Below are 19,952 nucleotides of genomic sequence, written 5' to 3'. Positions count from 1 at the left end.
CGGGGCACACAAGGTGGGAGATGGGAAAACTGCTCAGTGCATGAAGGAACTGTGCTAAAACACCTCCCTGAGCTGGGCTTCTTTGTCAGGTACCAGTAGTGATGGTCCAGGGTTGAATACTTCCCATTTAGGGAGGAAATAAGAGAACCCTGTAGTCCTCTCATGCCTGAAAACCAGGAAGGATAATCCCAAGGGCATGGGATACCACATCCCTCCCACCCTGCACAGGCCCTGGCAGCGGTGGCTTTGTGCCTCAGCGCTGTGGGGACTGGGCAGCACAACTTTCAGCTGGTGCAAAGCAATCAGAACAGCCAAGGCAAGGGGGATCTCCAGCCTTTATTGGAGCTGCAGGAGTTTGGGGTGAGGAGTGTGGAATGAAGCTTCCATAGACACTAAACACGCAAGTACGAAGCAGCAGAAGGTGCACTGCAGCGAGGGAATGTTGCTGGTGGTGAAGAAGTCAGTTCCTGCGGTGAAGTCCCTCGCTGAGAAGGTCCCTCATGGTCTGTAGCTTGCAAGGAAGGAGGCTATGGCCATTGTTACCACTGCCACCAGGAGGGGGACCCAGTGACCGCGCTGTCGCTGCAAGGAGAAGCAAGTGTTACGAGGAAATCGGTGGGGAGAAGAAACTTCTCATCCCTAGCAAACACGTCAAAATGGGGATATTTATCTGGGACCTTAGAGCAGCCTTCTGATACCTAAAGAAAAGACATTCACAAGGGCCTGTAGGGACAGGACAAGGGGGAATGGCTTTAACCTGAGACGAGCTCTTAGGCAGAAGTTCCAACATTCCAACACAAACCAGATTGGGATTCTATGATTTTTGCAGACCAGTCTCCAGCCCTGGTCCAAAAGCACTGGGAGTCGGGGTGAGGAGCATCTCCCACCTTTGCCTGCTTGCTCTGGAAGTGGTTGAGCTCATCCCTGCACTGGCGCAGCCTGGTCAGGCAGGAGCGGTATTCCTCGCTCAGGGCCTCCAGCTCCGAGCGCAGCTCCATGCACTGCAAGCACAGCAAGGGGCCGTTAGCAGGAGGGATCCCCTCTCCTCCATACCCACCGACAGCAGCAGGGCTCCCGCAGAGGCTGCAGTGCTTCGCCCGTGCATGGGCACTGCGGTGATGGGGGACTTTCACTCCTGCTACCCGTGTGTCCGTGTGTACCTACAGGGGACAGAGCAGATCTCGGCGTTACTGGGGATGTGGTGATGCCACAGCCTGTTGCCATCTGGACTTTGCTGCCATCTTTCACCCCAAATGGGAGAGAGAAGCAGCAGTTATTTTCATGACCATGGAAGTGTGTGGGTCAGGAAGAAGACATGGAGTGCACACTCATGGCAGGGTTTGCCTCTCCTGCTGAAATTCATTCTACGTTTCACTGACTGCAGGAGCAATTACAAACTCCTTTAAACTCCTTGAAATATGGAACAGGTTGTGCTGCATAACCCCAAAACCCAGGGAGCACCTTTTGACCTGGACAACCCTGCTGCCTTTCTGATGAGCAGTGCATTAGCAGAAGAGGCTGCAGGAGCCAATGGGGGGTAATGGAGTCCCTCCCCAGTTGTTCCCTTTTAGCTGTGATTGTGCTTCATAAAGCCCTCCCCCAGGTGATGCCTGATGGTGGTGGTGTACTCATCGGCCTGGATTAGTAGGACAAGCTCCTCTCCTGTGTGCCTGTAAGCTCTGCAATGGGAAGTTATAAATCCTTTTTCAGTAAGTCCTTGATATCTGATTACTGCTGTAAGAGTTGTGGGGCTGTTTGTTGGCAGGGGATATGGTTTGATGGGAAACACCATGCAAGCTTTGAAATTTTGCATCCCAGTTGTAAGGGCATTGGTTTTGTTGGCTTTGTTATGTGCAAGCTTTTTCCTTCTTGCCTTCTTTGTGCTCAGGGTTTCAGCTCTTAAAGTGTGGCTTTGGCTTTTCTGAGGCTGAGACTCTCCTGTCCATGAGTTTGCATGGAGAGGGCTCCGCTGGTGTCACCCTGCGTGCAGAGGCTGCACTGGGGGTTTAGGTAATGCTGGTATCAGGATAAAAAAAACTGGGGGGGATAATCCTTACAGGAGATTCTAAACTTTCAAGAGCTTTGGTGCCTTGTCTTGTGCTGCTGCTGGAGTGCTTACACCAGCATCTGTGGTTCAGTGACTTCCTCACCTCATTTTCCTTTGCTGTAAGCTGGAATGTCCTTTTCTGCATCTCATCCTTCAGGCTTTCTTCTCCCCACTCCTCCTCCTCCGGGTGCTCTAACAGAGGGGTTTGCTCCTCCTTGGCAGGAGTGAGAGGTGGGGTCTGCGTGGTGAAAACCTGGTCTAGAAAACAGTCAGGCTTCTGGTGAGAAAGAGGTCCAGGCGTTCAGTTTGCTTTAGAGCTTCGCTCAGTGTAGTTTAAAGATAATACTTGTGTGCTACACACACAGCAGAGGACAGGGGAGCTGGCTATCATAGGCCTGCCTCTGCAATAGAAACAAGTTAATCATCTTTAGAGGGGTTTCTAAGAGTTGCCAGAAAGGGAGGGGAGGGAGAGTTACAATGCCTTTTATTACCTTTTTTTTTCTCCAAGTACAACTGTAATTGCAATTATGAACAGGAATATATTTTGTTTTGGGGGGAAAAATGGCATAGCCACTGAAGTAGAATTTGCAGTGAAATCCATTTATTTTTACAAGTTTTTGCCATCATAAATACACTTAGGGTTTAATGTTAACTAGAAAAATATAATAACTTGGTTTGTGCAGCTTTAAAATAATCCTTTATTCTAACACAGTGTGGACTTCTCCTAGAGTCAGGTCTAACATTCCTGTGTCCAGTGTGAGCAGGGCTAGGTGGGAGTTACAAAGTTTGCTGACCTTTCCTTTGTGCCATCATCTCCTGGGGCTTCTGTTTGTTGGTCTGGTTCTCTATCAAGTCTGTGAATGTCAAAAGTCAGTGTTACAATCCCCAGCACTGATGCTTTGGATTGCTTTATGTGTGTTTGTGTTACTTACTGTGCAAATGGCTGATTGTCGCCTCCAGCTTTACCCTCTGGTTTTGTTCTTCTTGCAGTTTATCTGAAATAATGGTAGAAGGGAATCAAGGTTGATGTAAAACTGCATCTTTATGCAGGGATGGCAGCTTCCCCCTTTTCCACAGGTGTGGAGGGGATGTTGTTGGCTGCACTGGATGTTCTTCTCTGAAGGGATGTGATTTTTAGCTCTGAAGTGCTCTTTCAGTTTTGGCAGTTTTTTCTAGTGTGCCTCTATTTATGGTTTATTTTAAAGCTGTTTGAGACTGTTCTGAAAACAGAACCACCACCCATTTACTCTTCCTTAGTCGTGCTTTAAAACAGCCACATAAAGTATGTGTGTTTCCTTGTCTCTATCTGAATTGGTGCTTTAGGACACTACTGGCTTGTATTTATACACTGGTAACATCCACCACCACGCAGCAGCTCCTCAGACAGTAACCCAGGCAGGCTTGCCTTGCTGCGTTTGATGGGTCTAACAAGGATGCTAAAGTCCTCATCAAAGCTGAGGACCCTGAGATTTTTTGTTTTCAGGTCTACCATTCCAGCCTTTCTCCTACAAGTCACTGAAGTCCTTTAATCTGGTTGGAAATGACTTCAGGAGCCTTTTGGAAACCAGAAGGTTTCGTGGCAAGCCGAGGTGCACAGCACAGAGAGTGAGCCTTTTGCGAGTGCACGTAGTTGGGTTTAAGGAACAGGATTTTAAGAGTGTTTTCCTTATATCCTCCCTCCTTATGTTCACCTGGAGGACGGACCCCCCCCACCATTCCCCTGCACATGATACCTTTGATGGCACGGATGTGCTCAGCCTTCAGGTCGTTGTCCTCCCGCAGGGCACCGGCTCGCTGGTGGAGCGCAGAGTGCTCGCTCTGCAGCCTGCACAGGGCCTGGTGGAGCTGCTCCTTCTGTGCATCCGCTTGCTGCAGGTGAGAACAGCCCCAGCATCAGCTCAGCTTCGAGTTGAGTGTGTGACCACTGTGCTCCATCAACAGGGTTTTGTTATGCAGACACCTGAACCCTTGGGCTCCCAGTATCCACTGGATGCCGTTCCTGTGGGGAATTGACGTACCTGAAGTTCGCTCTGCAGAATATGGAAGCTGTTTTTGAGCTCAGTGTGCGCCGTGGTCATCTGGGTCAATTCAGCTTTGAGAGTGGTGTAGTGCTCCTTCCAGAAGGCAAGGTCCTCTCTCGTCACTGCCAGGCTTCTCTAGGGAGGAGAGCAAGGACCCACGGGTGGGCTGTGACTGGTGGTGTGGTGGGACCATGCCAGGCTGCTCTGAATAACGCCTGCAGGTGCTCATGTGAGCTCTGTGGGGCTGGGGCAGCACTGCCTCTGCCTGTGCGGTGGTGGTTGGAATAACCTGTGTGGGGCTGATGCCCTCTGATGGGCAGAGTGAACCTGGGCAGAGGCTTGGTTGTGGTGCTGGCTGTATTTAAGCCTGGTAATACTTGGGAGATGATTTACTTGTGTTTTCTGACAATTCCAGTTATCCTGTGTGTCAAAGGAAATTTGGGGAAATCTATTTTCATATAATAGAGCAGCTCCAGAAAAGATGTCCCTGAAGCCCTCAGCTCCCTGGATGTGTGCGTGGCTTGTTCCCTGTGTGAGTGCAGAGCAGAATGGGAGGGCTGTTCATCCCAGTTGGACTAGATTAAAGCAAACCTAGGTGTAAACCATGTTGCTTACCTCGGAGTTTTGCAGCTGCTGTTCAGTCTGGAGTTTGTCCTCCAGCATCTTCTGAAGAGCCTCTTTTGCCTTCTCCTCGTAGGTTTGCTTCTGGTCCTCCATATCTATCAGGATCTTCTTCACACACTCCTTTGAGTAACTCTTCAAAGGAAGAATTGAAGTGATTGAAGGGGTCTTACCTGACTTACCTCTAATCTTACTAAGCCTGAGCATTAGTAAATCCAGAGTGTAAAAGCCGCTGCTGATTTGCTTGTGAAGCATTGCTTCAGCAAGGAGGACAAATCATTTTCAGATCCGTATCTAATCAGATTGCTCTAGAAACTGACACCTGACTTCATCACATGCTTGGGTGTTCTCTTTTCGTGCCTTTCTTCACCCATGGCTGTTTCTCAGTGAATCAGACGTTACCTGGGTGCAAGCCTGCAGCTGGTTTTCAAGCGCCCTTAGTTTGCACTTCAGTTTATCTTCATTCAGCTGACCCTGGGGAAGAAACAGGTGAGCTGATGTGTGGAATCACGGACTATACAATATGCCCCCCAGTGTTTTGTTGGCTTGCGTTTTGATTCGCTTTCTTCCTTCATCTATAACATTGTGTCTAAAGTCCCCTCAGTATCTCTTCAGTGCTTAGAGTTCAAACAAGCCTTCACCATCTCAGAATAAACGGGATATGGGAGAAGTAAGACTTTTATGTATAAAAGAACACTCCTGGGGCAGTTCTACTGGTTACTGAGTGCAGCTGCTTGCAGTGAGATGAGAAGAGAAAGGGGATTTCAGGTTAGTCTGGATGAGTCTGACAGCACAACTGCCTGTCCCCATGCACAGCCCTGTACCTGCCTGATGGCTCCTCCCTGCAGCACTCCTTCCCTCAAGTTCCAGCTGGTGCTAAGGTCTTGCCTTGCTGGTTCCCTTAGGAAATAGGCTGGGTCTGTGTTGCAACATCTGGCAGTTAGGCAGGGGGTCAGAGGGCAACAGTGATTCATTTCTCTCATTATAATCTCCTCTCAGTGTTAGTCAGACTTTTGTTTCATGAAACCAGCCTGCATGCAAATTGAGATAGAATTTCCACCGAAGAGTTCACGTGGGCTGTTTTTCCACCACCGATACTGAGAATGCTGCTATCTTCTCTGCTTACTGCTGTTTGAAGTCAAACCTCTGAAAAGCAGCTCCTTGATGTTACAGGAATAGCTGTTAGACCCAAGCAAAACCAGATTCTCTGGTATTTTAGCACTGGTTAGGTTTACACAGTCCAATCCCAAGTAATCTTCCCAGTTCAGTTGTTGGTACAAAGAACAAAAGGCTTTATCTTCTTAGGAAGTAGATGGGATTTTAAAAAGCATTTTTATAAGTGAAATATTATGCCTAATTTTCCTCTGCAGTTTATTGTATTTTATTCTACCTGGTTGGAGGATGGAGGCCTTGTGGCTGTTGTGCACAGATGTGAATGACCATGGAAAGTGCAAGGCAGCAGAGTGCTGTGCCTTTCCTATGCTTCCCAGCAGAAATGTGTTGGCAGCCTCCTTTCATGGAGATACAGCTTATAAATCGGGGAAAAGAACCTAAAGGTTTCCTGAAATGGAATAAGTTGTTTGTCGGGGCTGCTACCAGAACAGCATGGCAGCGTGGGGTGAGTGAGTGTGGGAGGAATAAGAAATGATGCTTCTGACCAGAAAAGTTACGTGAGCAAATCGTCGTGGAGCCTGCGTTGAGGATTATCTACATGAAAAGGACTGCTTTCAAATCAAAACACCAACAAACCCCCACCCAAACGAACCAAAACCTAAGCCCAAAACCACCCACTGGGAGCCAGGAAGAGGACAGGATTAGGGTTAACTTGCTTAAAATAGTCTAGCCTATACCATATTTGAATCCTCTGTAGCCCTCTTCTTCAGAGAGTGTGAGGTTACCTGAAGAGGCAGCTCCAAAACCTCTCCCAAACTCTTCTGCATTTCTCTACTGCTGTCATTTAAATATTGCCATATGAGTATTTTAAACTGATTTTGGTTGTCTTGTGATCAGTGAATTCTATGATACTCCTTCCCTTATTTTAGATAGCTGGTGTAAATCAATAATAATAAATGCTGTTTCTGGAAGGCTTCCAGTTTGCCCAAACACAATGCTTGTGCTAGAAAATCAAGTGCATATAGTAGTAGCAGTAGTAATAATGCACTGGAAATGACAAAGAGCATAAACTCTGCAGAGCTTCAGAGTACTTCCAAAAGCTCTTAGGCAGAAGCTCTTCCCTGGGAGGGTGCTGAGGCGCTGGCACAGGGTGCCCAGAGAAGCTGTGGCTGCCCCATCCCTGGCAGTGTTCAAGGCCAGGTTGGACACAGGGGCTTGGAGCAAGCTGCTCTAGTGGAAGGGGTCCCTGCCCAAGGCAAGGGGTTGGAAGTGGATGGGCTTTAAGGTCCCTTCTAACCTAAACCATTGTGTGGTTCTATGACTTCCACTGCACAGCATTGTCCGTACCTCCCTTTGCCAGCTCTCCTGGAGAAACCTCTTGTTCCCAGCCTCTCCCTGCACCTCCCCTGGACCACCTCCAGCATCTGCCTTGCTTCTGGCTCCTGTGCCAGCAGCAAGGTAATTTTTAGCCTGATGGAAAGCAAGAGGCAGCAGCAAAGCCTCTGTTGTGCAGCAGAGATAGCAAGAAGCAAAGTGCACCCACCTCTTTCTAATCTGAGGTTTCATGGCTACGTCCTGCTGAGTGTGTCAGGATGCTTTTTCCTGCTCATATTATATTTGAAGCAGCAAGCGAAGGCGGAAGTTTCTAACCACAGCATGTCTAACACAAGGGGGTTTTATGCCATCTCACCCAATCGCTCACTTTTCTGCCCAACAGAACTTTCAAAGCACTTTTTTAAAGGTGCAGTGGACTGTAAATTCATGTTTGATTAAGTAACCCTGTTTAAAATGCTTCATACCTTGCATAAAATGCATCACTTTAATTTTACCTCCTGATAAGAAATAAATCTGGGTCCTGGTTCAGTGCTGCCCACAGGTTTTGTTTGAGCTGTGAGGAAATGGTTTGATGCAGAGCCATGGTTCACCCATCGTGCCCCCATCGTGGTGCTGGGTCCTCCAGTCTGTGTCTGGGGCCCAGAATATATCCCTGAAGGAAGTAGGGCAGTGGTGGGATGGAGGATATCCCCACAGATCCTTGTGTGGAGCAGGCTGGATAGCTGGGTGCTAGATGGAATGGATGGATGGGGCGCGGGTTAGCTGTTGTGTTCCCAGGTTAAGCAGCAGCCTCTTTCCTCATCCAGGGCAGCATTTGCCAGCACTTGGGTTCACCACTATGCTGCATCTGAAACTTTTATTTTGGCCAAAAAAACCCTGAAGTGGTTCAAAATGCTTGAAACTTGTTTTGACAGGGATGAAAATTTGGTGCGAGATGGTGGTTTGGGTTTATTCCAGTTTCGTAGCTGTTTCCACACTTCTGGTTGCTTTTTATTTAGGAAAAAGCAGGAAAGGCAAGTATAAAACCCTCTAAAACCTTGCAGAAGGAAAGGGTTTTACACTTCCTGTTGATCTGAAAGCTAAGTGTGTTTTGTAACAGTCTTTTGGGGCACAAAAGGGGGGAAAATGTGAGGCAAAGTGATGCCCTAACTTTGTCTTGTGTTCAGCCCTCCCTGAGAAGAAAGATGACAGCAAGGAAAGAGGCAGGACAAGCAGCTACTTGCAGGGGAATGGCTCCACATGATGTCTTGTTTACTGGGTGACAGCATTGTCTTTTAAACCTGCAAAGCACTGGAACTGGGCAGAGCTACAGATAGAAAGGGAGCCCCATGGGGTGCTCGTGCTGCTACACGCAAACCCAGTCCCACCCATGGCCCAGCAGGAACCTCCTGCAGCTCTCTGGTACCTGCCAGGACTTTTCTGATGCTTGCAGCAACGTGGAGAAAAGCTCCTGCAAAATCACCATCTTCTGCTTGAGCAGCAGCTCACGGTGCAGGGCCTCCTATGGGGAAGGGGAGAGCTGGTCAGTGGGGACAGACAGGTCTTGGTGTGCTGTGGCTCACGTGTAGGACTTCTTGGGCATGTTACAATTGGGCAGGCAGCACCCTTTCATGCATTGAGGGACTCTTCATCGGGGACTGTGGCGATAGGACAAGGGGTGGTGGGTTCATACTGAAACAGGGGAAGTTCAGGTTGCAGATAAGGAAGAAGCTCTTTACTGTAAGGGTGGTGAGGTGCTGGAAAAGGTAAATGCTCCATCCCTGGCAGTGTTCAAGCCCAGGCTGAACAGAGCCTTGGGCAACATGGTCTAGTGTGATGTGTCCCATGGCAGGGGGGTAGAACTGGATGTTCTTAAGGTCCTTTCCAACCCAAACCGTTCTATGATTCAATAATGATATTGTTCAAAACACATGTAGACAAGGCCTTGGCAGTGCTGGGGAATGGTTGGACTTGATGATCTTGATCTTAAAGGTCTTTTCCAACCTGGTTGATTCTACGATTCCCAAAGTCCTGCTTTTTCTGTGGGCAATTCACAGTGTTTGGCACCTACCTTGAGGTAGTTGGATAACTGCACCATTTCCTGAAAGGGAAAGGGCAAATGTTTGAGAACAGTAGGGTTGTTTCTGTTTATAAACACTTTATGAGCTGGCTCCAAAATCCAAGTATTTTGGAATGAAACTGAAGCTAATGGTCTGGAGGAGCCTGCTGGGCTGCAGTTGTTTGGTTTTCCCATGGAAATGACTGGCTCTTGCAGCTTACAGCATTGGAGTTGTGGCATCTTTGCCATATCATGTGTCGAGTCAGGGCTGCTACTGAATGAGACTAAGAGATATTATGGAGATGCTGCGAGGGCTGGAGCAGCTCTGCTCTGGAGCCAGGCTGAGAGAGCTGGGCTGGGTCAGCCTGGAGAAGAGAAGGCTCCTGAAGGGGAGACCTTAGAGCAGCTCCAGTGCCTGAAGGGGCTGCAGGAAAGCTGGAGAGGGGCTTGGGACAAGGGATGTAGGGACAGGCCAAGGGGAATGGCTTTAAGCTGCCCGAGGGGAGACTGAGCTGAGCTCTTAGGCAGAAGCTCTTCCCTGTGAGGGTGCTGAGGCGCTGGCACAGGGTGCCCAGAGAAGCTGTGGCTGCCCCATCCCTGGCAGTGCTCAAGGCCAGGTTGGACACAGGGGCTTGGAGCAAGCTGCTCCAGTGGAAGGGGTCCCTGCCCATGGCAGGGGTTGGAGCTGGAGGAGCTTTGAGGTCCTCCCAACCCAAACCATTCCATGACTCTATGATATCCACGGGTCAGAAGTCCCTGTGTTTTTCTTACCTTATTTAAAACTGCTATTCCACAACTGAAATAAAGAAGAAAGCATGTTACTGAGGTGAGCGTGGTGGTGGGGTCTGTAGCAGTCAGTGGCTCTGGGCACCAGCTGCTCCAAGCAGAGTGCTGGTATTTGCACAGTGGAAGCTTGTGCTGAGATTAAACACGTTGTGCATTGGAAGCTGCTGCTTTGCAGGTATCTGAATCCCCAGCCCTGGGAGGGAGGGGAGGGCCAGCTTACTCTGTCTGTTGGCTTGAGTCTTTTGCTCCTGCCCTTGGGTTTGTAAGGGTCTGTGTTCCTGTGAAAGCAAAGTGAGAGGATGTGAACGATCCCCCCTCCCTGAGGGGCTATGAAGTTCTTCAGTTTGGGTGTCCATCTCGGATGACATTGCTTCTAGAATGGAGAACTGCTGCTTAAACACCATCCAGTAACACAACTCAATAGGGACCAGAGGAGAGTCCTGCTCAGATGGATGGAGAAGTGGAAGTGATCCTGCAGACTGAAGTTATCCCCCAGGCCCCTGGATACTCTGGGGCACTCACAGGGAAGCCATAGGGCACTGATGGTTAAGCTATGGGTTGGTTTATCCTTCTGCAGGAGGAGTATTCCTGGCATGTGCAGGGAAACTCAGGTTGGGGTGGTAAAACCCTGTGCAGGAGTGGGGCTGCTGCCAGGGGAGCTTGGGTTAGAGAGGAGCATCCCAAATTACTTGATGGAGATGTGGGAGAGAAACACAAGCACCCTTCACCTACCTTGGGTGTTCACACCTCGCCTGGGGATGGCTTCTGCTGAAGTGCTGCAGGGGATGCTGAGGCCGAGCGGGGAGAATGCAGGGGGGAATGTGGGGCAGCTCCATGGGTGCTGGAATGAGAGAGCAGCTCGAGTCAGCATCTGAGGAACGGGCTGTGAGGAATGGAGGGGGGGAGCTGTGGCCAGGTCAGTGTTTGTACCTGCAGTGACTGGGTGAAGAGCAGCAAGGAGATGCCAAGAAACCATGGCAAATCATAAGGATCTGCTGCTCTGGCTCCAGAGCTCTGTGAGGAAGTGGGAGAAAACCTCCTGGTTTAGTGACCTGAATGGCAGCAGGAGGCAGGTAATTGCTCTGAACTCTCCTGTGGTACAGAGGGAGCTTGAGGCCACGTCTGTGGAAGTCATCTTGTGTTCCACTGCCTCTGCTCACAGGGGGTTGTGGGGCCCCTAAGATGAACTCGCAGCCTACCAGGAGAGTTGTTCATTTTGTATGGGTTATGAACTTAGAAGGAAATCTGTTTGGCTCTGAGATTGAGGTGTTTTGAATTGCCTCTTTCTATAGGTGTTACTCAGGCAGTGAGCCCTCTGGGTCATTGTTAGCTGTGCAGCACAGGGCTGGTGATGAGTACCAGGGAATCTCATTCCTGCATCCTTCCTGCTAACAGTGAAGGTGCTGGAGGGAAGCCGGGTGCTTAGAGCTCAGTTTTCGAGGGTAAAAGTAATTTATGTAAGTGCAAAGCTATAGTCTGGCAGTTAGGAGGTGGGGTTGTGCTGGGAGGAATGGCAGAACATCTCCATCTGGTTCAGGGTGTGGAAACCAGGAGAGGAGCGGGAGGGAGGCAGCAGCATTTATCCATGCTGAACTCCCCAGCTTGTTAGGAAATGCACACTGTGGTCTGTGCAGTCCTGCTTTTTGGATGTGCTTTGATGTGTGGGTGCTGCAGTGCATGCTACCCAGAGCGGGTTACCTGGAGCAGGATGGATGGTCTCAGCTCCAACCGCGCAGAGGGATCCAGCGGGATGCGCTGTCCCAGCGGCGCCCTTCCAGCGTGATCCACCCCGATCCTCCTCCTCAGGAACTCCCTTTGCCGGGGGCTCTGCAGTGGGTCCGGTGTCCCCGTCCCGGTGTGGCGGCACGCTGTCGCGTTGTGCCGCCGCCGCCGGTTCTCCCGCATCTCGTGCCGCCGCTCGCACTTCTCATCGTAGCTCTCGTGCCTGCGCCGCGGCCGTGGCTTCTGGGGCTGGTTGATCATGGTGTCTGTGACCGCTCCGGGGTCCTCTGACCTGCTGAAAGCCAGGGGAAAGGCATGGTCTGAGTGCAAACTGATTATTCCTAGGAGTAAATGCACATGAGTTATCGGATGCTCATCCTGGAATCCTTGGGCAGTGGGTGCAGGCAAAGTTCCTGGAGAAATCTGTTGCTTGTAAGCTTGCATGCGTTGGCTGTGTAAACACATGGTGCTCTTCTTGCCCCTCTGTTGGGTGGGTGCTGACCTGGGGATGCTAGGAACAGGATTTCAAATGCAGCCTCAGGCCTCACTACCAAGTAATGATGCTTCCTCGGGAGAGACTATTTCCTGATAAAATCCCTCTGTTATTCAAACTGATTCTATTGGGTATGCTGTTACAGTTCTTTAGCTAACCTAAAGAAAAAAGTGGAAACACGGGAAGAGTGATAGAATCGTATCATAATTTATTTGTGTTGAAGGGACCTCAAAGCTCCTCCAGTTCCAACCCCTGCCACGGGCAGGGACACCTTCCATAGAGCAGCTTGCTCCAAGCCCCTGTGTCCAACCTGGCCTTGAGCACTGCCAGGGATGGGGCAGCCACAGCTTCTCTGGGCACCCTGTGCCAGCGCCTCAGCACCCTCACAGGGAAGAGCTTCTGCCTAAGAGCTCATCTCAGTCTCCCCTCTGGCAGGTTAAAGCCATTCCCCTTGGCCTGTCCCTACAGGCCCTTGTCCAAAGCCCTTCTCCAGGTTTCCTGCAGCCCCTTTAAGCACTGGAGCTGCTCTCAGGTCTCCCCTTCAGGAGCCTTCTCTTCTCTTGTTGTTGATAGCTGCTGTTTCTGCTCTGAACTTCTCATAAGTGTGCATTTCTTTTGCCAGGTTTTTTTTTTCAATAGGTCCTAACAGAAGTGCTGGTTTGTGAGTTAACTCTTGAGAAGCTGCGTTTATTTCTGAGTGGTTTGCTTCAGGCACAAATTCTGTCTCTATTTCTGGGGTCTCTGTGGCCTGAAGGAGGAGCTCCTCCATTCCAGCTCTGTTGCAGCCATCTACGTGTGCACGCAGGGTGTAGATATGAAACCTTCTCCCTCTTGCTGACTTCTCTGCACGGTTGCAAGCCACCAGTGCATTATGACCAAAGTCCACTAGAACATACTAAGCTGAGCAATAACTACCCTCAAGCGCTCTTCTTCCTCCCCTTGAGTTAAAGTTGTGTCCCAGTCTCTTGTCCCCTCACCCCATCAGCAAAGAGGCTCATCATCCCTGTGCGCATCCCATGTACATTGCTCAGAGGGTGCCCAGCCTGGGGGGACTCATCCTGGGAGCTGCTTTGACCATGTCTGGAGCTTTTCTTGTGTTTGGCAAATCCCATTAATGTAGGAAGGAGGGGGGAAAACCCAGTTTAGTTTCTGACAACTCAAATGTCCTTCAGTGTCAAAACAAAACCATCAAAACTTCATTGGTGTCACTCTGTCTCAAGCAATAAGGAAGTAGTTCAGTCAAATGAGGAAAAAAATGGGAACAAGTAACCCCTATTTAAATGTATAATACCTCTGTGCTTTTTGGAAAGCATAAAACCTGCTCCATAATCCCCTTTATTGTCCTTGTGCTAACTGTGGTGTGCTCAAAGCTGGTTGCCGGTCCCATCTTCTCGCTGTGGGTACTTCAGCTCTTGCTCTGGGCTGGGAAGGTGTTTGCAAACCCCCGTCCAGGACAGTGCTCCCAGGGCTGAGCCTGTGATCAGGGTAAAGCCATTCCCCTTGTCCTGTCCCTACAGGCCCCTGTCCAAGTTTCCTGGAGCCCCTTTAGGCACTGGAGCCACTTTAAGGTCTCCCCTTAAGGAGCCTTCTCTTCTCCAGTCTGAACCAGCCCAGCTCTCTCAGAGATTGAAAGCAGGTACAAAAGGCTGAGCAGGTTGTTCCCATGCAGCTTTCATGTCTGTGCCACACCAGTCCCACTGTGCTCACCCAGGGCTTTTCCCCATGGTGCACACTTGCTTTCCCTGGCCCAGAAGCCAAGGCAAGATCTGGCAACAGTGCCCTGTGATCATCTCCCTTAAAGCTGAGTATGAACCCCATACTCATGGGGCAGAGCCTGTGTCTACAACCAAACTGTTCCCAACTCTTCTGGATGCTGTAAAAGAGTTTTTCAACCACTTTTTCTTAGTTTTAGAAATGGCCCAATTGCATGTTCAGTCCGGCCTGTGGATGTCCTCCTCCATCCCTGCTCATCCAGCTCTTCCCATCAGGAAGCTCAGCCCCTCTCCCACCTCTCTGGGCTGCCCAGCCTGGTGCGGTGCGTCCCAAGAGCAGCATTCATAATAGATTCAGTGAACCAAAAATGCTCTTTAAAGCAAGGTAAAGCTTACAGAATCACACAGTCCATTACTCACCCCACACTGAGCAAACTGTTAAGGCCTTCTTGACAAGCTAATACTCTTATTTCCTCCTTTTGCTACCCTGAATTACCCTCAAACACGTCCTTTATCTTTGCTTTCCTAGCTGTTACTCTTCTTGCTTCAAGGGAAACAAAAATCCCACCCCAAACAAAAAAGTGCTTCTTGCTGGTTCATGTTACAGCTTCCTGCTGTCAAAGTGTAGGCTGAAAGTGGGGCAAAAAGAGGAGAAAAAGGTGCATGCCGCTGCCTTTAGCGCAGCGTTTTCTGCTCCCCTCCATCCCTCACCACGCTGGTGCTGTGGGCACTTACCTGACCCAAAGGTCCTGTCCTACCCCTCAATGTCCACGGCAAAGCTGGGTGTTATCAGGCATGAACACGCTCCAACTGCCATCTCTGTGCCAACCACCTCGTTCTGCTGCTCTCTGCTCTAAAACAGGAAACGTTGCAGCCGAGCCCCGGTTCCTGTCTCTGCTCACAGCCCGGCTGCGGGGCGCAGGGGCCAGGCTTGCTGTGAGATTTGGGTTATCTTGGGACCCCAATGTCCCCAGTTTCTCTCTAAGCAGAGCTCAGTTATCTTTTGGGCCATCTCCCTGCAGCGGTCTCCAACAGGCTCAGGTTGGGTGCTGGTTCATGGAGCTGCTTTTGTGGCATTTGATGACTGAGTCTCCCCGAGCTGCTTTGGGGTAGAGAAATCCAAGCTTGGGGAAGTACAGTAATGCTATTATTTTAAGGCTTTTTGCAGATTGGAAAGGGGAAAAAAGTGTGTATGGGCAGCTGAGGAGAGGTCAGCAATGGCCAGGAATTCATTAAGGTCTTTAAGAGAAGTGAAAGCTGTGTTAATGCAAATCATGCAGAGAGGTGGGTTTAACCAGCTGGGCCCTGATAAGGGCTCTGTGCCTTTTGGAAAGGAACACAAGTAAAAGCAGAGATCTTGTAACACAGGATTTATTTTTACAAAGACCAGCCTAGAAGGGATATATGACCAAATGAAAAAGGCACAGTTCAAAGAGGCTCTTGAGGCTTTGGGTGCTCTGTGCTGTTCATTCTGGCCTTGGCTCAGCACCACTGCCTTTGTGGCTCTTGGTGTGGGAAGGCTGATCAGGAAACCTGCTGGTGAGCAGGATGCTGGCAGCAGATCCTGCTGTCAGGAGCTTCTCTAAAGAAGCCTCTTGGTCGGAAAAAAGCCAAGAGTTCACTACTAAAAAGGATGTTTTAATGCTGTGTGTTACTGACTTCTGGTGTATCCTAGAAAGGCAGAGAGAACTGGGGTTGTTCAGCCTGGAGAAGAGAAGGTTCCTAAGGGAGACCTTAGGGCAGCTTCTAGTGCCTAAAGGGGCCAACAGGAAAGCTGGAGAGGGGCTTTGGACAAGGGCCTGCAGGGACAGGCCAAGGGGAATGGCTTTAACCTGCCCAAGGGGAGACTGAGATGAGCTCTTAGGCAGAAGCTCTTCCCTGTGAGGGTGCTGAGGCGCTGGCACAGGGTGCCCAGAGAAGCTGTGGCTGCCCCATCCCTGGCAGTGCTCAAGGCCAGGTTGGACACAGGGGCTTGGAGCAAGCTGCTCCAGTGGAAGGGGTCCCTGCCCAGGGCAGGGGTTGGAGCTGGAGGAGCTTTAAGGTCCTTTCAGCCCAAGCCAGTCTGGGATTCTTTAAAGCTGTTTCAGATTGCCAGGGTGCATCAGCATGGGGCTGTCCTGGTGGTATGGAAAAGGGCACCCAAGTAGCCAGATTAACACCCAAACCCCTCATGTCTGGCCCAAGGTGTCCTGGCATGCTCCCTGCCCTGGGTGCTATGGTCTTTTGATGTTTTCCACCTTATAGTTGCCCCTGATGAGGGAGTCGAGGAAGTCGGGGGCTACGGCCCGGAGGAGCAGCAGGTTGCCCATCAGCCGGGTTGGGTAGTACAGCTCCCGCTGGCGCAGCGCCCCGCTCTTGATGATCTCCAGTGCACATTCCTCCTTTGGCGCTGGTTTGTGCCGCACGGCGTGCGAGACCGCTCGCACCGCGTTCTCTGCAGGGACGGGAGGAGCAGTGTCAGATGGAGGGGCTGCCGTGGGCACTTGCTTCCTCCAATAAACTGAGCATCGGTCCTACTTAGAGTAGGTAAAACTATAATTATAGCAATGGCCTTCCTGTTCCTTTCTACCTCTTGAGTCACCACAGGGTGGAAGCTCCACCTCCATGGGTTTACTGCGAGGATAGCAGGGACAGAGCTCTCAGACCACACTTTAAGGAGCTGGAGTTCTGTTTCTATGATTGCACAGCCCCTGCAGCTTGGGTTCCAGCAGTGGTGGCAAAGCAAGGTGCTGAGCAGCCTGGGGCTGCAGGGCAGGTCATGGGCTTGACTTGGCTCTGCCTGGAAATGCATTGTCATGGGGTCCCAGTGATGCTGAGCTCACCTGTGTCAATGTAGCCCAGGACGCAGAGTGTGATGGAGACGTTGACCTTTTCCATGATGAATTCCTGTCTCAAGGAGCTGAAAAACCCTTCCAAGGCGAACTTAGTTGCAGTATAGGGAGCAATAAATGGGGTGCCAATTCTACCTGGAACAGAGACACATCAGACATCAGGGTTTGTGTAGTGGGCAGACCAGGCTGCGTGGCTCTCCCTTCCTCTTGCCCTTCAAGTAGCTATGCTATTGAGGTTTAGGGAGTTGGAGTTTGCTGTGATGAATGCTTGAGAGAAATAAATAAATGCAGGAATGTTTAAATGTCGCATATGGCATGAAGTACCTTCAGTTGTGGGCACTACTGTTTGTGTTTTGCTGTATGTATTCCTGTGTGTAATATGTGGCCATGCAGTGGTGTATCATCGACTTCAGTGCATGAAGGTGATTAGTGGATGCAAAGAGACTGGCAGAACAGGACATGGAATATAACCCCCCCCAGAGGACTCAAATTGTGCATCCAGGATAAATCCTATGCTAATCCTGACTCCCAGTGACCTGTAACTTTCTGCTATATGGTCCTTCTTCTGTCTTTTGAAGAGGAGGTACAGCAGGGATCCCCTGCAGGCAGAGGAAGGGATGTGGGCAGGGAGAGCCTGGCCCCTTGTGTGCTCACCTGCCATGGATGAAAGGACAACAATGCTACCATCACTCTCCTTCAGCATGGGAAGGGCAGACACTGTCATTGCCACGTAGCTGAGGAAGTTGATCTCCAGGAGCTTTCGGATGTGCCCAACATCCCCATCAAAGTAGTTGAAGTAGCTGTAACCGATGTGATTTAGGATGAGCATATCAAGGCCGCCTGCAAGCAGAGTTTGCTGTTAGGATCCAGCATCTCAAAACAAACCAGCTTTTTGGTGGCTGGGATTGTCCCAAAGCACCTACCCCAGGTGTTCTCAGCCTCCTTCACCACCACATCGGGGAACGTGGCGTCCTCCATAGAACCGCTCACATAGCGGGCGGACGCGGCGCCCAGCTCCAGGCACCGCCTCACTACCTGCAGTGACAGTGAGAACAGTGGTGGCAATGGAATCCCCTCCAAGGACCACCCCATCCCATGAGGATTGTTCCGTTTTGGGGTGGATGGGCAGCCGTCACCCTGTCCCACTGGAAGCCCTTCTCCCTTTATGGGAGGAGACATTGCTCAGAGAAGTGTTTCTGGCTGCAGAGTTAATAGTACAAATATTTCCTATTTATAAATAGGAATATGATTGCTCAACTTTGATTTGTTGTATACAGGATGCAAAACCAGCTCAGACTTTGAGGAAGGGCAAAGGTTGATCAGACCAGGCCCTGAGCAGATTAGTGGTGATGATCAGAATTCACAGCTGAAGACTGCAGAGAAGGAAACGCTGTGCTTTCAGCTTTGACCACACAATTTGTTGTGGTAGGGGTGTCGGTGTGTTAGAACAGGGGAGACAGTGGACTGGATCTGTGGGCTGCGTGGCATCCCCACATGCATAGGATAGGGTGGATATCTGTGTGCCTGTGGGGTTCAGGGTTGTGAATGGGGTTTGCCAGCCCGACATAAGCTCTGCTTGCCATTTACTTTCTTCAGCTTGGCCTCCGTGCGTGCCGTGAGCAGGAGGTGGGCCTCCATGCGTGCGAGGTGATAGGCCATCTGCTCCCCGATGCCGCTGCTGGCTCCGGTCACGATCACCCGCTTCCCACGGAGCATCTCTGGAGAGGAGGATGCAGAGCTCAGAGCTGGCACAGCCCAACTGCTCCCTGCCCCTGCCCCTGGTTGTTAATCCCAGTTTGGTGGGGAGCATGTGTGAGGCTTGAGCTCTGCATCCAGCCTGAGAGGGCTTTTGGACATGGCAAGGGTTGACAAATAGAGTGGGAAACTGCATGTTTCCTAAGTAAATACTTTACAGAGATCAGGCTGCTGTTGTGATTTAAGTCCAGCCCAGGTAGCTCAGCACCGTGCAGCCGTTTGCACACTTTTCCCCTCTTCAGGCAGGATGGGGAGGACAATCGTGAGAATGTAACCCCCATGGGTTGAAGTAAGAGCGTAACAACTGAAGTATAATACACTACTACTACTAAGGGAAGTACCAAGGGGAGAGAATATAAAACTCAAAGGGGGAAAGGAAAAAAAACCCAAGTGATGCACAATGCAATTGCTCAGCACCCACTGACCAATGCTCAGCCTGACCTGAGCAGTTTCTTTTGGGTACCTCCCCCCAGTTTCTATACTGGGCATGATGTGCTGTGGTATGGAATACCCATTTGTGTAGCTCGGTTCCGGTGTCCTGTCTTTTCTCCCTCCCAGCTTTTTGTGCCTCTCCTCACTGGCAGAGCACTAGAGGCTGAAAAGTCCTTGATCAGAGTAAGCAGTACTGAGAAACAACTAAAACATTGTCATGTTATCAACACTGTTCCCAGACTAAAGCCAAAACACGGCACTGCACTGGCTACCAGGAAGGAGAAAAATAACTTAGAGCTGAAACCAGAATCGTTGAATCATAGAATAGTTCGGGTTGGAAAGTACCTTAAAATCATCCAGTTCTGACCTCCTGCCATGGGCAGGGACATCTCACCCTAGGCCGTGTCACCCAAAACTCTGTCCCGCCTGGCCTTGAACACTGCCAGGGATGGAGCATTTACTGACAACCATGCACCCCAGCAGACCCACTTGTAATTCCAGGAGCTTTCCTGTGTGATGCAGAGTGCTCTGACCCCCTGCACTGGGTGTTAACTGTGCTTCTCTCCCATCCCTCAGCCCTCCCGTGCTCCAGCTTTTCCATGTGTGCTTTGAAATGCCCTTCCAACAGCCAGTGCTCTTCCATGTGGGCACACGTTGCTGCTCTGGCAGCAGCCTCGCTGGTTGTGGGTTTAAATGTGATTTTTCCAATGACTTACCTTCATTGAAGTTCTCAGGAGCTGAATAAAAATAGTAGGCCAGCACCAGTCCCAGCAAAGGGATCAAAATCTTCAGGATCAGCCCCATCCCTCTGCAGAAGTGCAGGCAGGAGCAGGACAAGCTCCAGAGCTCTGCCTGCAGGGAGGTGGATGTGTCAGTAGGTTGCAAACGAGGCGGGGAGTGATGGCAGTGTTCAACTGGTTCTGACCTTGCACACGTTTTTGCTTGTATCTGCTGGGCCCTCCTTTTTGCTTCCGGTGATTCAGCAAACATTAAACTAATGAATAGGAAGTGTGCTGTGGACTTTAGGCTGTCCCTTTGCACTCTTG

General features: G+C 50.4%; 2 protein-coding genes across 4 annotated transcripts; both read right to left on the bottom strand.

Moving 5' to 3' along the window:
- Positions 1-225: 225 nt before the first annotated feature.
- Positions 226-15,111, bottom strand: TRAF3IP3 (TRAF3 interacting protein 3). 2 transcript variants are annotated; one of them, XM_061471805.1, is made up of 16 exons: positions 14,624-15,111; positions 11,660-11,978; positions 10,694-10,802; positions 10,182-10,239; positions 9,947-9,971; positions 9,188-9,217; positions 8,543-8,638; positions 5,092-5,163; positions 4,684-4,824; positions 4,066-4,203; positions 3,781-3,916; positions 2,980-3,042; positions 2,842-2,901; positions 2,151-2,305; positions 888-1,160; positions 226-582 (listed from the first exon to the last, which is right to left on the bottom strand). In XM_061471805.1, the coding sequence occupies exons 2-16, from the start codon at positions 11,942-11,944 to the stop codon at positions 499-501; spliced, it is 1,725 nt and encodes a 574-aa protein (XP_061327789.1). In that variant the 5' UTR covers positions 11,945-11,978; positions 14,624-15,111; the 3' UTR covers positions 226-498. The 2 variants fall into 2 exon arrangements, with proteins under 2 accessions (XP_061327789.1, XP_061327790.1); XM_061471806.1 differs by having other exon boundaries at positions 229-582; positions 888-1,001; positions 14,624-15,109.
- A 132-nt stretch (positions 15,112-15,243) lies between these two features.
- LOC133278731 (11-beta-hydroxysteroid dehydrogenase 1-like) lies at positions 15,244-19,906 on the bottom strand. 2 transcript variants are annotated; one of them, XM_061471808.1, is made up of 7 exons: positions 19,832-19,906; positions 19,623-19,752; positions 18,307-18,437; positions 17,643-17,754; positions 17,374-17,559; positions 16,711-16,854; positions 15,244-16,322 (listed from the first exon to the last, which is right to left on the bottom strand). In XM_061471808.1, exons 2-7 carry the CDS (start codon positions 19,708-19,710, stop codon positions 16,102-16,104), a joined length of 882 nt encoding a protein of 293 aa, XP_061327792.1. In that variant the 5' UTR covers positions 19,711-19,752; positions 19,832-19,906; the 3' UTR covers positions 15,244-16,101. The 2 variants fall into 2 exon arrangements, with proteins under 2 accessions (XP_061327792.1, XP_061327791.1); XM_061471807.1 differs by lacking the exon at positions 19,832-19,906 and having other exon boundaries at positions 19,623-19,825.
- Between the last annotated feature and the right edge of the window lie 46 nt (positions 19,907-19,952).

This window comes from Pezoporus flaviventris, unplaced genomic scaffold, assembly GCF_033815535.1.
Source record: "Pezoporus flaviventris isolate CSIRO_AGI_PZ_B2104156 unplaced genomic scaffold, CSIRO_AGI_Pfla_v1 ptg000069l, whole genome shotgun sequence".
In the NCBI taxonomy this organism is placed as follows: Eukaryota; Metazoa; Chordata; class Aves; order Psittaciformes; family Psittacidae; genus Pezoporus; species Pezoporus flaviventris.
Note: the sequence above shows the minus strand (reverse complement) of the source record. Positions and strands in the feature narration are given on the sequence as shown.

Coding starts and splice junctions, on each gene's coding strand:
- TRAF3IP3 (XM_061471805.1), bottom strand. CDS start 11,944: ATGATCAACCAGCCCCAGAAGCCACGGCCGCGGCGCAGGCACGAGAGC. Junction 5,164..8,542: donor CATCAGAAAAGTCCTGGCAG/GTACCAGAGAGC, acceptor TTTCTTCCCCAG/GGTCAGCTGAATGAAGATAA. Junction 1,161..2,150: donor TTACAGCAAAGGAAAATGAG/GTGAGGAAGTCA, acceptor TGTCCCCTGTAG/GTACACACGGACACACGGGT.
- LOC133278731 (XM_061471808.1), bottom strand. CDS start 19,710: ATGGGGCTGATCCTGAAGATTTTGATCCCTTTGCTGGGACTGGTGCTG. Junction 17,755..18,306: donor CGGAGGCCAAGCTGAAGAAA/GTAAATGGCAAG, acceptor CTGTCACTGCAG/GTAGTGAGGCGGTGCCTGGA. Junction 16,323..16,710: donor CCTGGGCTACATTGACACAG/GTGAGCTCAGCA, acceptor CCGTCCCTGCAG/AGAACGCGGTGCGAGCGGTC.